This window comes from Polistes dominula, unplaced genomic scaffold (assembly GCF_049000335.1).
Source record: "Polistes dominula isolate Pdom_NZ unplaced genomic scaffold, Pdom_raw_medaka contig_49, whole genome shotgun sequence".
NCBI lineage: Eukaryota > Metazoa > Arthropoda > Insecta > Hymenoptera > Vespidae > Polistes > Polistes dominula.
In genome coordinates this window covers 6,278,555-6,295,006 of record NW_028300914.1, presented here as the reverse complement: position 1 = coordinate 6,295,006, position 16,452 = coordinate 6,278,555, and the positions used below count along the sequence as shown (strand labels likewise).

At 29.4% G+C, this 16,452-nt stretch overlaps 1 protein-coding gene across 2 annotated transcripts in view; it reads right to left on the bottom strand.

Moving 5' to 3' along the window:
- Kank (KN motif and ankyrin repeat domain-containing protein 2 kank) overlaps positions 1–16,452 on the bottom strand; it is a 38,662-nt gene that overhangs the window by 18,764 nt on the left and 3,446 nt on the right. For both annotated transcript variants that reach the window (XM_089169918.1, XM_015318152.2), the window contains exons 2-4: positions 4,739–4,834; positions 2,891–3,084; positions 2,174–2,450 (exon numbers count right to left, since the gene is read on the bottom strand). In XM_089169918.1, coding sequence (XP_089026044.1) covers positions 2,174–2,450; positions 2,891–3,084; positions 4,739–4,784 — 517 coding nt within the window. In that variant the 5' untranslated portion in view covers positions 4,785–4,834. The remainder of the gene's footprint in view (positions 1–2,173; positions 2,451–2,890; positions 3,085–4,738; positions 4,835–16,452) is intronic.

Genomic DNA, 16,452 nt, shown 5'->3' with positions numbered 1-16,452 from the left:
TCCATTTTTTATCGACTTCCTTTTATCCTTACTTTGTTCTTCTTCAAAATTCTCATATAAGTTTTCCTTAAAAGCAATTGTAAATAAATTTCTAATACTACCGTTAATAATTTAATTTCACATCCAGGATGGTTTTATTATTTAATCCTTTGACTACTTTTAACTTTGACACTTAAGAAAGATTTAATTCAGTGTATTAATTATAATAATATACTTTTATAAAATGCACCCACGCCTAATGAGAAGTTTTCGGTATAGGTCGTGACTAAATTCCTACCATATGGTACATTTCAAAGTCTACCATGATCAAAGGTTTAAAAGGGTATTAAAATTTGTCTGGTCATAAAAATCGATATTTTCTTTATATTCTTATACTTTGGGGTTTAAAAAATAATTTAAAGTACAATTCGTTAAAATAAAAGGTTAGGATTCTATAGAAACTACAACTACATAAGTAACTTCAGAAATCAGCTAAATAGAATATTAACTAAATAGTTAAGTTCTAACTAAATAGAATAAACCCTTAATTAAATAAAAATAAACCCTTATCAATTTCTGTGTCGAATTACACTTGACATTAAATTTCTAATAAATACTTTAAAATCAAACTAGATTCGACATTATACAACGTAATTAATAAAATAATTAAAAGAGAAACTCTCTTGTTTAAATCTGAAATTAAGGAGTGCAAAAGGGGTTAATTAAAAAAGACAAACAGTATAAATAATTATATTAATATAGGTATCATAATTTAATAATCTTCTAAAGTAAAACTTAGAACTGTAATAATAGTTTCAGATTGTAAAGAATAAAAACTCGCTCGAAAAATGTCAGGTTAAAAAGAGAGTTAGACTACTCTTATTTCCCAACAATCTGCCTTGCGAAAGCACCGTTAAATCGACGGAAGTTTCACAGCTCTGTTTTAATTGGATGCCTCACGAATATCTAAAAGCGTTCCTATCCTCGCTGCAATTCCATTGTCCGATGATACGCGATAAGAAAGAAGAAGAGGAGAGTTGTGCATGTTGAAAGGAAAAAAGAGTCAGGCGGGGGATGGAGAGGAGTAGAGGGGGTAGGTGAAAAAAGAGGAAACGTTAGAAGGAGCTATTCGAATTACCTCTCTTTCTTCGTACCAAAGGAGAGGAACTCGGTTTCGTTATACAGCTTCGTGAGAAAACGGTGATTTGCGATTCTTGCCTTTCAACGACAACGTTGTGAGAGTGAAATTCGCATGAATTTTATTCGATCGCATGTATTATAACTCCAACCGAGGAATTTTATCTTTTCTTTTTTCTTCTTTTTTTTTTACAAAATTACATCCTTAGAAATGGTATGTATTTTTCACTAAAATATTATTTTATTTATGTAGCAAATTATTTGAGCTGTTTTAAGATTTCAAGATGGCGCGTACGACTAGAGAGGATTCAGAACGAAGAAATCAAATATGCGTGAAATTATTAAATCTCTTATTTTTCTCTCTCTCTCTCTCTTTCTCTTTTTTCTTTCTTACTCTCTTTTCTCTTCTTTCACCGTAAGAATCGATCTACTTTCTTTCGGTACGACATCCTTCCTTATTCGAACAAATCCAACTAATTTTCTAATTTTGTTATTATATAGAGAGTGTCTGAGGTTTTTTTCGTAGATACATTATGAGCATTATTCTACAATCAAAAATTATAATATAAATTGTACAAATATTTAAATGTATTATTCAAAATGTTGCCCCACTTATGCGAATACAAATTTGACACCGCTGTAATATGTTGTTTCTGATATGACGAATTTCTTATGCATTTTTATTAATTTCTACAGTTGTATCCTTAATTCTCGTTCTACCATAATCTCAAATGTAGATATCAACTTCTTGATATAATTTCTTCTAGGAATAAAAATCTTTTGAGATGAAGTCAAGTGATACAAGCGACAATCACGCCAAAATAATAAACACAACATAGGCATCTTTAAAGGCACATTTAAACAATTTTATTATATTTGTAGATCAATATTGTCTTATTTTTGAGCGTAGAATAACGCTCGCAACGTGTGTAAGAAAAACAACTTTAGACACCCTGTACATAGAAAAGCTAAATATGTTAAAAATTGCGATTACGCGATATTAAATAAAAGTTAAAAAAAAAAAAAAAATCGTTTAAAAAATCAAATCAATTCTTACCGATCTCGGTACGATCTTCTCGAATTCTCGTTGATCCTGATGAACGTTTCAAGGTGGCCTCAAAGTCCCCTACAACATCGCTCAAATCTAAATTTGTTGACTCGTTTCTGTTATCTTGGTTGCGTTGACGATGCCGATGATGACTCGATCTTGGTATTGTGCTAGAACCATCGGAGTTCTTCGTTGTAGTATTAGACGACGCCAACGTGGCTGCCGTTGAACATTCTCGTGATATTTCTGGCGATTCGGTCTCTATTCCCGCTAGAGCCGGACTCACCTAATGTTAACAAATAAAAACAAGAAAATAGAACACGACCTGGTTGTGTCGTTCAGCCTTAATAATTCAACTCTCCTTCTCCTTTTCCCTTATTCTCTCTCTCTTTCCTTTTACATCTCTCATCATCTTTTTGTCATCGTTAGTTTACTCGCCTCTCGCTTATTCATCGTTTATTTTAATACATACGCTCTAAATCGGCATTTATTAATAACTATAAACCTAAATCTTTAACACATAATTATTACATAGTTGTCAATGTACATTTGTTACACGTCTTATTGGTTGATATTTTAAAATTTAAAATAAATTTAAAATGTACTTATATATATATATATATATATATATATATATATATATATATATATATATATATATATATATAAAATATAAAAGATATAAAAGATATCGATCGATCTTTTGAAATAAATTATTGGAATTACCAGGCCTAAGAGAACTTCCATCGATTGACATTGTCTTCTTCGTTCTCGTTTTTTTCGTCTTTCGATGCTCGATCTGTCTCCGGTACTTCCAGCTGCAACTGCTTCGCAATATCGCACGAAGTCGAGATCTATGTGATAACCGTATGGACAACAGAGACATTTTGAGCCGGAAACGTAAGCCTGCGTGCCTGCAACTAAAAATATCAACTGATTTTATTCGTATGGAAGATAAGTCAAAAAAAAATGCTCGAACATAAAATCATTAACGAATTTCTTCAGCCCGAATGAAATAATATTTTTTAACTACAGGTATGCATGATGTCTGACGTTTTCTGTAAAAACGTTATGGAACATGTACAAATTCATGATATGATTTCATACATAGAACATGTAATTCTATCTACATTTTCTGTGTACAATAATTTGTACAATTGTTATTACAAATTTCTATGTCCAAAAATAAAACGAAATTATTGTATAAACATAGATCGTTTAAAGGATTATTAACTCTTACTATTCATATGTATAGTATGACTCAACGTCACACTTCTTGCATCAACTTTAATGTCGAGCTAGACTTGACATTATGCAACACAATTTTTAAAATCATTGAAAATGTTTAAATATGAAATTAAGAAGTGCAAAGGGCTAAGCAACTATAACATAAATTGTAAAACTATTTAAATGTACTGTTCAAAATGTTATTCATTTACGTATACATTTCATGTCATAGTAGAAAACGAATTAGTGATGTAGTTGTAGAAATTAATAGAAATCTACAAAAACAATTGTCATGTCAAAAACAGCATACTGAATCAGTGCCAATATCGTATTAGCATAACCGGGTAACATTTCGAATGATACATATAAACAGTTTTACAATTTATGTTATAATTTGTTAATAAAGACCTATCAATTTATTTTCATGTAATATTACTGTCTTGTTCTTATGCATAGAATACGCTGACAACGTTTGAACAGAAAAACATCTGACACCGTTTATAAGTATGTATAACTTTCAACTTTTTACATGAACTTTTGTAAAGGGTTAAGCTCGATGTTTACGTCAAAGGAGAGGAGTTTCTTCGAGGTTAACGGCCGACGGTCAGTCTAAAGCGAAATATGTTGTAACCATTGGCCAACATCCAGATCCATGGTAATAATAATCTGGCAAAGTTCGTTAGCCGAGAGAATACGGGGATCACGTTTACGTGTCCCTCGTGTCTCGTTTCTGCCATCGCGAAAAATATACAAAACTTATCCTAAACGATTCTACGCTAATTATGATAATAAATAAGATAGAGTATATACAGTGAGTCTTAGGAGTATTCGTACCCCTAATAGTGTCAATTGTAAAACAATCAATATTTTCTTGTAATACAATATTACTAAATTATTATATATAAAAGTATATTTTAGAATTATTATATTTTTTTAATTAATATCAATTTTATTATTGAAGAGTATTTTTATTATAAAAAAAAGTTTACTTTTATCATAAATGGTAACTAAATTGGTATCAACAGAATACCAACAGAATCTTAATCATTTCAAAAGTAATTATAAAATAGTATATTATAATAATAATAATTGTATTTTTATTATATCTTATATAGGTACAAATTACTTTTATGAGATTAAAAACAATTGTGATTATTTAAATGTATTTCTGTAATCCAACTGATATCAATTTAATAGGATAAATAATTCTCTAATAGATTTCTGTAAATACAAATTTAGAAATTTTGCATTATACTTGCAAATATTACAATAATTATTTCAAATTTACAATGTAATTTAATAAAAATATTCCTGTAGTACATGGTATACACGATCGATGGGGCTCACCGTTTCCATTAAAAACGCCGGCCGAGGGTACGATCGTCAACGCCATTTCCGTGATATCTTTCTTTTATATCTTCTTAATTGGTTCACATTTTCTATCTGCAAAATAAACAAAATAAATTAGAACAATGTTAAGATAAATTTGTTGTAAAGAAATGTCTTTTGCTTATAATATTATTCATTCGATTTCTAATACTTTATAGAAATCCAAGAAAGTGATTGGATAAACAAATGTTACTAATTGTCGTATGTAAGAGAAAAAAGATTAGCTTTCACTCGCTTGCTATTTCTACAAGCTTTTAACTAAATCGTTGAACAAATCATTTCCATATCACGTTGACCAAAGATAAACGCGAATGCTCGATTCAATTAGAAAGAAAAACAAAAGGAATCCATTTTCTTGGGATTTCTTCCTCTGGTGCTCTTCGTTGCACTCCCAGAAACGTTTTCTTCGATTTGCCTATGTCTCATCGCTGCTAATTCGGTATCCCGGATTTCTGGTCTGACGACAGTACGCCCCCCACATTCCCCACCCCTAGCTTCAACTTCACTGTTCATCTTTAATTGTTCCTTTACTAGAGAAAGTACTTGTGAAATTTGCCTAACAATTGTCTCACAAATATTTTTACATATGCGTTTAAAATTGTCGACAACAGAATTTATTTCGCTTTATATAAATGAATATTTTGATTTTATTTCTTGTGTTGTTACGATACCTTAGATTTTTAAAATACGAATAAAATAAGAAACCATCTTTATTATCATTATCAAAATATCATCAATGCTAAACAATAGTCTTAGATATAACAAGTATAAAAATCTTAGGTATTAGATTGGTATAAATAAACCATAAATTTTTCAAGTCGAATTTATACTTTTACAAGTCAAATTCAGTCTTTTGCAAGTCAAATTCATCCTTTTGCAAGTTAAATTAACCCTTTTGCAAGTTAAATTAACCCTTTTTCAAGTCAAATTTACCTTTTTGCAAGTCAAATATACCCTTTTGTAAGTCAAATTCAACCTTTTGCAAGTCAAATCCACCTTTTTGCAAAGCAAATTTACCCTTTTGCAAGTCAAATTAATCTTTTTGCCCTACAATTTGACTTACGAAAAAATTAATTTAATGTGTAAAATATATATATTAAAAATATAAAAAAAAAAATAAAAATACTGGAAGTATCCTCCATTGGATAACAAAATCGATCAACTTTTCCTCGTTTACGTAGACGGGTTTTTTTGGTTTCTTTTTTCTTTCTTTCTTTCTAAAGATTTGAAACCTTCGAAGGTGTATCTTTTCCCATGGAAAATTAAAATTCGAGTCATGACGCCGATGCGAGCCGAATATGTTAGTTTTTTTTTTTTTTAGATCGCGTAATCCCTAATGTATAGATCAAAATTTATGATAGGCACGTAAAAGACGCTTCCTTTCCTTTTTCCATCCGATCTTAAAGTAATCTCTTCTACGTTACCTAGGTACACACACAAAATAATATAATTTCTTTTTAATAAAAAATGAGATCGTTTAGAACAAGAGAAAAAAAATGCAATTAACGATACGACAATTGGTCCAGTTCACACGATTTTTTTCGATCTTTTTTAATTGTTAACTAATTTTAAATGCAACAACTGAAATGGGCCAATAACTTTCATAACGTTGATGCATTGATCATTCTGACTAAATCATAAAAATATTATGGGACAAAATATGTATCAACTGTAACCGTAGTTTTACGATTTAAGTAGACAGATACATAAAAACGAAATATAAGAGTTCTTAAATTGTTTTTCGATCGACGTACCAAGGCGTTGAATCGTTGAAGAAGTCTTCGTACTCGAAGGGTAGGTTCTAAGGCAATTCACGTAGCACAAGTAAATACATAAATACATAAATTACGTATATACATAAGTTTATATATCGTAGGACGCAGGGAGAGTAGTGAATTGCGGCGTCTCGAATGGAAAGTAATGTCGATGACTTGGAAACCATGGCCTAATTCCAGAAAACGAAGCCTCGAAACGCGACCGAAGAAGAGAGGAGCCCACGCGATTCGTATCTTTCGTATCGGTATCCTTCAACGAAATAAAGATCGAAGCTTCATTCATGGTTGTTCGAACAAACGTAAACGTGGCTTATGTTTATGTCTCTAACCAGAGTCCTCCCCTTAGAAAGTGGTGAATATCTTTTAATTATTTCATATAATTTCGAATGATGATCATCTTTGAATAATTATTATTTATTAATACCCTCCCCTAAAAATAGTAGCCCTCTCTTAATTATTTGACATAACTTCGAATGATGATCATTTTGAATTAATTGTTATTTATAAGGTATATCTATATATTTGTATAAAAATTCAATGTCACATTGTATGTCCACGATGAACACCGAAACTACTCAATCGATCTTAATGAATTCTTTTTTATTATGTGTAATTTTGTCCAACTTAGAATATAGTATAGTTTTCATTTTTTATTGCTAATTTAAGGATTTATTATTTTTAAGGTTATCTATGTCTCTAGGTTCTATAAATATTCAAAAGATGGCGCTGTATTACAATTCAATTATTTCAATTTGTTCAGATTACAAGTTTCTTTCGGATTTACATATGACGTAACTAATCTTGCTTTTTATATGGTTTCGTGTATTATTATTTTATGTATTCAATTGTAATTGTGGTATTATTTTGTATGTTTTTATAATTTACTACAAAATTAGGTGCCTCCGACCATGCGTTCTGTGGCTTTGTTATAATACGTCGATTTAATATAATACTAAACTATCAAAGCAGTCAAATTAATATTCACTTATAATTTATGGGAATTTAGATGAGGCATAAATTAACATAAAATTTTTAATTTTACATTTTACTTATCTCATATTTAAATATAGTTTATTTGAGTATTGTATATTACATGCATTATTTGCAAAGTTGTAAGTTAATGAAAATTTAATTTTATAAAATAAGTAAATAACCTTGACTTTTAGCAATTTTAAGGACTATTTTTATCATTGTAAGTTATATATAACAATTATTAATTTTAATTTAATCCAACGACATTCGGAGCACAATATTTTTCGTTATTCTGTCTTTTGTTAACACAAATAGTTTCGATGGTTTCCCCACACGTGAACATGCAACATATAGTTGCCCAAGAGAGAAACATGGATTTTCTAAGTCCAAGCCACAAATGGACATTGTTACACCTTAAAACTTATTTATGGTCATCGGGAAAACAAAATGAGTTGGAAATTGAAGCCTGCCATTACTTGATTTTAACATTCAATGAAAACATTACAATAAATTTAAAAACGTATAAGTAATATTTTCTTTCTTCTCATTTAATAAGTTTCAAGGTCAAACAATGTCCATTTGCGGCTTGAAGTTAGAAAATTCATGTTACTCTAATTTGAGATATATAAAAATAAAAATAAAAAATTTTATGTTGTTTTATACCTAATTCGAATTCCTAAAAATGATTAGTGAATATTAATTTGATTGCATTAAATAATTTAGAATTATAATTAATCAACGTTTTATATCAAAACCACAGCAACGCATGACCGGAGCACCCTAGTATACAGGGTGATTCTTCTAATAGGGACGGGTAATAACTTTTTTTAAGTCCAGCGATACATGTAAAATACAAAAAAAAATCGAATTTTTTTGTCTTTCATAAATAGTTAGTTTACCATCTTAAAAATATGTCTGTAGATTTATAGAATGAAATTCGCATTATTTATCGATTAAAAATTCATTTAAGTGTTCCGCCTCAACTCGGCGCTAGACGCGAAAGCTAAACTTTGAACGCGTTTTACTCGAAACCACTTTTTTTAAACTGTGGTGAAAGATAACTCAAAAAGGTTTCAACCGATTCTTATGAAATTTAGCACACATTTTCTTTATAGTATTAGCTTCTAGTTGAACTTCAAAAATGCCACAAAAATTTTCAAAAATTGCCATTTTTGACTCAAAAACCGTTAAAAAAGGGTTAAAAATCAGACTTTTTTGTCTGAGTCGTGCCAATTTACGATTTTTTTACTTTTTAGTTCTTCCTTAGTTCAACTAGAAGATACATGTTTTATGAACATGCTCCGACCCTTTTTTTAAATTTTAGATTGCTGTAACTAAAACTAAAAATCACCATGATTGATGCGTTTCGCCGCGAAGGCCTCAGGAGATTAGTTACTAGGGCGGCCATTTTGAAAAAAAAGAAAATCAGATTCTTATATTTTAATATGTAATGAATAAACATGCTAAGTTTCAAAACGATTCATTTATTCCTTCCATTTTAAATAAGCCTCTGAAAAACGGTCAAAATTTAGGCGTTTACATGTATGGCCGGCCTTAAGTAATAATAGAAAAAGATCATAAAGGAAAAAGTTATATGGCACAACAAATGTCAACTTTCTATGACCTTACTTTTTTTGAAAATGCATCGATGCATCCGCTAGATGCAGTTGCACTTTTGTTTTAAATGGAACTTTATATTTTTTTTTACATTATTCGATTCCTTTTTTTATTCTGCGTTAAAAAGTATTAAGTGAAGGTCATCGAAATTTCAATAGTTTACGAGATATTTGAAGTTATATAAGAAGCGTATAACAATATATTGTTCCAATATCAATTCAAATCAATTAAAAAATGTAAATAAGCGCAATAGAATGTGCGCATCTAATTGTTTAGAATAAAATGGAGAAACATTCGAACATTTATTTTAATAAAATACATTACTGAGGTAAAAGGTCATAGAAAGTTGACATTTGTTGTGCCATATAACTTTTTCCTTTATGATTTTTTTCTATTGTTACTTAAAAAAAGTTATTACTTGTCCCTGTTACAAGAATCACCCTGCATATATATATATAAAAGCTTAATTTGATTATTATCAACTTCAAAATTCCGCGTTATTATTAATATTCCCGAATTTTATATTTTTATAACGATTTGTAAAAAACTATCTAAGAAAATATAAAATTTATGGAGAATTAAAAATAAAACAAAAAATTGTGAAGGCCTTCCTTAAATCCGTCCCCGATTCTTGCATAATCATATCCTTGATAAAGGACATCGTGTTTACGATAAAGATTTCTGTCCTTCAAGAACCAATTTTTCAAACTATTAGTTAAATGAGCGAAAGAAGAAAAAGAAACAATAAGAAAACATCGGACGCGTATTGTTTTCTCTCCGTTTTTTATAATACGCGGACGATTACAGATCTCAACACGTTCGTTCACAATGACTCGTAAACAATAGAGATATTACACGCACATACGCGCATAATCGTAAACGTACACGGTATATACAGAGATCAGCTTATTGTTAGAGTCATATGTTACGTCTAAATTTCGTGATAAGAATCGCTAAAAAATAGGTCTATCTCTTAATAGGTTTTAATTAACACATTTATAATTGTTCTTTTTTTTTCATATCAGAAATTCGTAAAATTCTTCGACTTTTACCACCTACCAGAACATTTTATTTATAACAAGGAGTAAAATCAAATTGGCAAGATATTGATTTTTTTATTAAATTCTAAAAAATTTTAGAAGTTTATCAGTTTCCAAGAAAACGAAGGAAAAAATTTCCCATACATTCTCATATACCAATTCGTTTTGGTTGATGGAATAATAAATTTTTTACATTTTAATTAAAGAACGATAAATTATAGAAAAAATATACACAGGTGAAATTGAAAAGTCTTGAATCTAACATACGAGAATGGATGAAAAGTTCTGCATCTAACACGAAGAGGGCTTAAAAATGTTGAACCTAACACAGTATGGAAAACCATAAAGCTAAAACCATTTCAATCCATCTTGCGCGTTAAGCTCAGAATTTTTGAACCCCTTTTTTCGTGTATTATAACTGCGATACTTGGAGAAAGTAACGAGCCACTTCTGATGTATAAATAGGAAGAGTAGAATCCAGAGAGGGATGAGAAAGATAAAAGAGAAACACTCGAGTTAAAGCTTAAAATCATCATTTTGAGTTTTTTCTTTCTTATTAAATCTTCTTATTAAATAACAGATCATTGAATAAATCTTACAATTGCTCAAAACGGAACAAACAGACGGAGATATTCAGAAATCCAAATTGGGAGATAAAAAGAATTAAATGAAATAAAGACAAACGAAGAGAAAGTGCAATCAATTCCTGTAGGTTGATTTTCTCACGGAGATTAGATAGTTATAAAGGACCAAAAATATCACGCCAAACCGGATGACAGTAAAAATCATAAGGTATTTTAGTCGTTCTTCGCTACAGACACTACCGATCTACCCTTTTCATTTTTTTTTCTTTTTTTATTATTTTTGAACCGAAGTTAAACAGGAAATATTCTCTCTTTTGCCGTCGATTAAAAAAAAAGGATTTCACAATCTCATTTTTACTCTATAGAAATATTTGCGAAATTAAGGATAATGAAAACGAAAAAAAAAATTGTAATCATGCAAGGAGGCTCTTACTTGAAACGTTTAAAAAAAATTATCCTAAATCTTCCTAATGATCTTTTCAATTAAGTTTCTAAAATTTCACATGCTCTCATCCGAAAGAAATCGATTAATATCGAATTCCAACATCGAACTTAACTAAATTATTACATTCCACGGTTAGCTCGTTTCACTTTCTCCCCGCGTCGAGGAATCGATAATTAATCGAATCGGGGATTCTCGCGAATAGTTGATGTAATTAATGTGCAAAACGTTGGAAACTTTTCTTTTTCGAAAAAAAAAAAATAAAACAACACAAGAGGAACAACGTAAGAAACGTAATCGAATGATCGACGCGAAACTTTCTTTCTTATATTATCACCGACATACGAGAAGGTAACTCTTTTTCGTTATGTTTTGTGTGCATTTGTGTATGTAAGTACGTGACCATCGTAAAGAAAGTTATATGTACAATACTACCTATACAATCGTATACGTGTCCGAGTGTTTCTTTATTGGGCCTGTAATACTGGGCCTGATGCAATGAAATACGAACGAAGGCGTATATCGCGTGGGCGTCAAAGTAACTTAAAGAAAGAAAGAGAAACATAGAGACGTTTTAGCTCTTTCTCTCTTTCTTCTCTCGTACACGTGTATTTTCATGTGTAGGTGAACTAATGTAAAGGGTGATTCCAACTTTTGTCTTCAAATAACATTGTTAATACATTATATATATAATATAAAATAATATATATTCTTATTATAATAATAATAATAATAAAAAAAATAATAATAATAATACTAATATATATTGTATATATATATTAATAAAATAATGTATAATAAAAAATAATATAAATTGGGTTTGTATTCATATATCTTTATATATAAAAATTTAGTGTCACATCGTTGATTTCCGATGAACTTCGAAACTATTGAATCGATCTTATAGTTAATGAAATTTTTTTATTTTGTGTGATTTTTTTCAACTTAGAATATAGGATAGTTCTTTTATCACGATTATTTGTATTTTTTAATTTCTAATTTAAGGATCTATTATTATAAGGTTATCTAAGTTCTTAGGTACTGTAAGTTCTCAGTAGATGGCGTTGTATTACAATTTTATATGGTGTTGTATTATTATTTTATCTATTCCTTTGTAATTGTGGTATTATTTTGTGTGTTGTTATAATTTACTAAATAGTTTAAAATTATATTGAATCAACATTTTACAACAAAGCCACAGCAACACGTGGCCAAAGCATTCTAGTATTATATATACAAATCCAAGTTAGAGATTTCTTACATTTTTTTTAAACGTAATTTTTTAAATAGAGCACACATAATAATTTGTTTTATAAAATTCTTTAATTAATATTAAGAAAAAACCTATACAATTGATAGAACGAAAAAAACTAGTACAATCTATTAAAAAATTTTGTTGACTATTTTTATTCCTGATTCAATCCTTACACATGATCATAATTAAATAAAAAAAAAGCTTGACACCCGGTAGACAAAGGAACGGGTATAAGAACTCACGTAAGCCCACCTATCGGGCTCTCTTATTCGCCCATGCACGTTATGTGCACGTTCACACATACATATGTATTTTATATGTGTAGGTACATATCATACATAACGTACATATAATACATATGTATAGAAAAGAAAGACACGTATTCCTTTAACAGAGTTTAAGGACCGACTGACCAACGATATAGTCCTCGATTGTGATTCGTGAATTCACATTAGATAATACATACATAATCTGATGTGAACGAATCATAAAAAAAAAGAACAAGAAAAACGCATACAACACGCCTACGCGCTCGTAAATTCTATTTCGACGATGACAGAGTAACAGATCACGAGGAGAATCTTTTTAAACGGAAGAGATCCTAAACGTTCGCATGTTTACTAAAGATATGAAGTGTATATATATATTATCTTTCTCTTATCTATTTAAAAAACACTTCAAAGAGATGGATGTCGCTTTAAAACAAAGCTTATTTTCAAATAAAATTTATATAGTCGATAGATATATAAAGTGTCCCTGTTTTTTTTTTTACGCCCAAATATTACTAATACATTATACAAACAAAAAGAAGATTAAAATGTCATGTAGACATAATTGATTCTTAAATAGTTTATTTAAAAGTTTTTCATAAAAATATGAAATGTTAATTAGCCAGTGTTATTAGAATAAGAATACGTATGAAACAAGAACCTATATACCGCAAATCATATTAAATAATACATACACACTCAATAACAATACTAGATTGTAAAAAATGTAAAAACCTTACGCTTAAGATTAACATGAACAAAGTATTAAAAAAAAAAAATTATTATTATATAATATAATAATATATAAAAATTATTATATTAAACTGGTTGAAATCATTTATAATTCCATTTTAAAATGCTACTCGTTGTTATTAATGCAGAATTGACATTTATGGAAAATAGAATTCTATTGCATTACTAATTTCATATTCATTTTCCTTCATTTCTTTAAATACATTGCAAATTTGTTGTCTTAACTCTTAACGAAACACCGGTTCTTAATCATTACGTATTTTTCATTAGAACTTTAGAATAAAGCATGTTTTAAATGCTTATGTGCGTATAACATTTTTGTTTTATTTTAACTTGTAAAATATGAGGGTAACATTTGACGGAAAAAAAGGAAAACTAGAACACCCTATATATCGTATATCCATGGAAATATGTTTGCTCTCCCTTTCTTTACTTTCTGTTCTATTTTATAGACATTTATGTCTAGTTTGATTGACGTACCAATAAAAATATACATTCTAATTCACTTTTTTAATTCCTCGTTTAGCATTTTTTTATGCATAAGAAAACCCCAATAGAATTCTATTCTATTCTATTTGAGTATAAAAGTAATGCAAATACTGATATTATTTATTGGCTACCACAATCGTTTAAACCAGGAGTAAAATATATATATACGTGTATACTGGTATATCGGTGGTGCATAGTCATCGAGTCATTAGTATTTTCAATGCGAAACGCATTTAACGTTCCTCGAAAGGCAGATCTGGTCTGCACATCTGTGCACGTACGTACGAATAATCCCCTCTTACCCTTCTCTTTTTCTCTCCACCTCCTCCTCTTCCTCCTCTACTTCTTCTTTTATTATTTCTTCTTCTTCTTCTTCTTCTTCTTCTTCTTCTTCTTCTTCTTCTTCTTCTTCTTCTTCTTCTTTCTTTTTCTTCTTTCTCACCCCCTTTTTGTTTATTTCTTTCCTCGATAAACTATATACGCGATCATGTTATATTCAACGCATTTACAATCTTTCTAAATAATATCAATCGAAATTAAAAATATTAAACAACGATTATAAACGAAAGGCAAGTATCAAGTAAAAATGACAATAAAATCATGAAAACCATTTCTACGAGTTAGGACTCACCTTTAACCCGAACAACGAGTCCATTCGGATAACAAATATCACTAGGCGAGATACGAGAAACAATGAGAACAATAAAACTTATATACGGAAATTTACGTGTCAAAAGATCGACATTCAACAATAGGAAGAAACTGTGAACTATCTGAAGAAAACGTATGTCTTTTAACCCTTCCCGTACAAATCCCTTCTTTTTTTTTCATATTTTCATATCACCTAGTATCGCTGCGATAATCCCATTCGTATGATAACAGCGATAAATTATCGATCTTACGTTACGAGAACAGAATATAATATAGCAAAAATATAAGAAGAAAAAAGAAAGAAATATAGGTAACAGACCAAAGTGAGGAACGGAAAGGGGGGGCGGAGAATTGACTAACATACACTCTAGTATAAAACATATTTCAAGGCGATTACGTTCATCCAACGTCGATGACGTAGCCGAGTATTTCCATCAGCATCAAAATTCAAAAGTGAACAACTACTCTAATCATGAGAGCCACTGAACGTCATTTATTTACGTATATTCGTCAGAAGAGAAAGAGGAACGATATGTAAATTTGATGATCGAAGTTTTAAACGAAAAAACATCTTAAGGTGTTAATCGAATACGCCGCGAATATATACATATATATTTATTTGTTAATTTGAACTCGACTAAAAATCTACTAATAATCATCAGTGGCGAATCAAATCAAGTTGAGGCCCTGAGCAATCAAAATTTTGCTACTCCCAAATTTGAATTAGAAAAAAGAATTTTTAACAAATTTTTATTAAGTTATTAACAAAAAAGAAAGATAATAAAAAATTTCATACCGTAAAATATTAATTCAATGTATTTTGAAAAAATATCATTTTCCATCAAACTCTAATGAAACAAAACTTTAATACCACGGGAACCATCATTCGGGGCCTTTTGATATTCCGAGGCCTTACGTAACCGCTTAATTCATTACTGCTAATGATGTTGTGGTAGGCGTGAAATTTTGGACTTTCAAATATCATACTTATTAATACATAGGTACATGTGCGTACGTTTCATATTAAGAAATATAATAATACAATAATATAAAAACATTTTTTTTTGTTTAATAACTGAAATTATTTTTCGACCAGTTGATAATATTAACTGTAATCGTAAGATTGTTCATAAAAATATTTTCTATCTCCTAGAAAATGGCGTATGTCTTAAAGGAACACGTGACACATAAAATAGAGAATGCTATTTACTATATAGTATTTTCCATCGAAGGTAATACGGAAAATCCAATTATGGTTGTTGTGCTTGAAATCCATTTTGCTAAAACATCGTCGCTTTTGCCGAAGAGTTAGTTTCGCAATAAAGAATAAGAAAGAATCGTAGAACTCTTGAAAACAAGATTTTTCTTTATAATTAAAAATTCTTTGAACTAAATAACCAAATTTTCGGCTGGTTAAGTTAACGAATCTCTGAGGTAGATAAAAACAAATAGGATTTAATCGGTCGGAAGTTCTTCTACTCGTTGGACAAGATAATTGCCAATTACCAGATATATATAGTATATATAGACAATATCATTTATATAAACGGATGTTAATAAACTCCTCTTTTAATTGGATAGCAGGAACATTCATCTTCTTTTTCAGTTACTCAAATTAATTCATTCTAAAATCGTTGACTTATTCGAATTAAGAATCTATGAATACATTGACAATACAATAAAATCAATTCTAATACAATAGATAATGATGATAATAATAATAATAATATTAATAATAATAATAATAATAATAATATGAGTTTCTAAATTGCTCTAAATTTTCTAACTGAAAAATTAGCATAGTTTTACTCATCTTTAGTTAGAA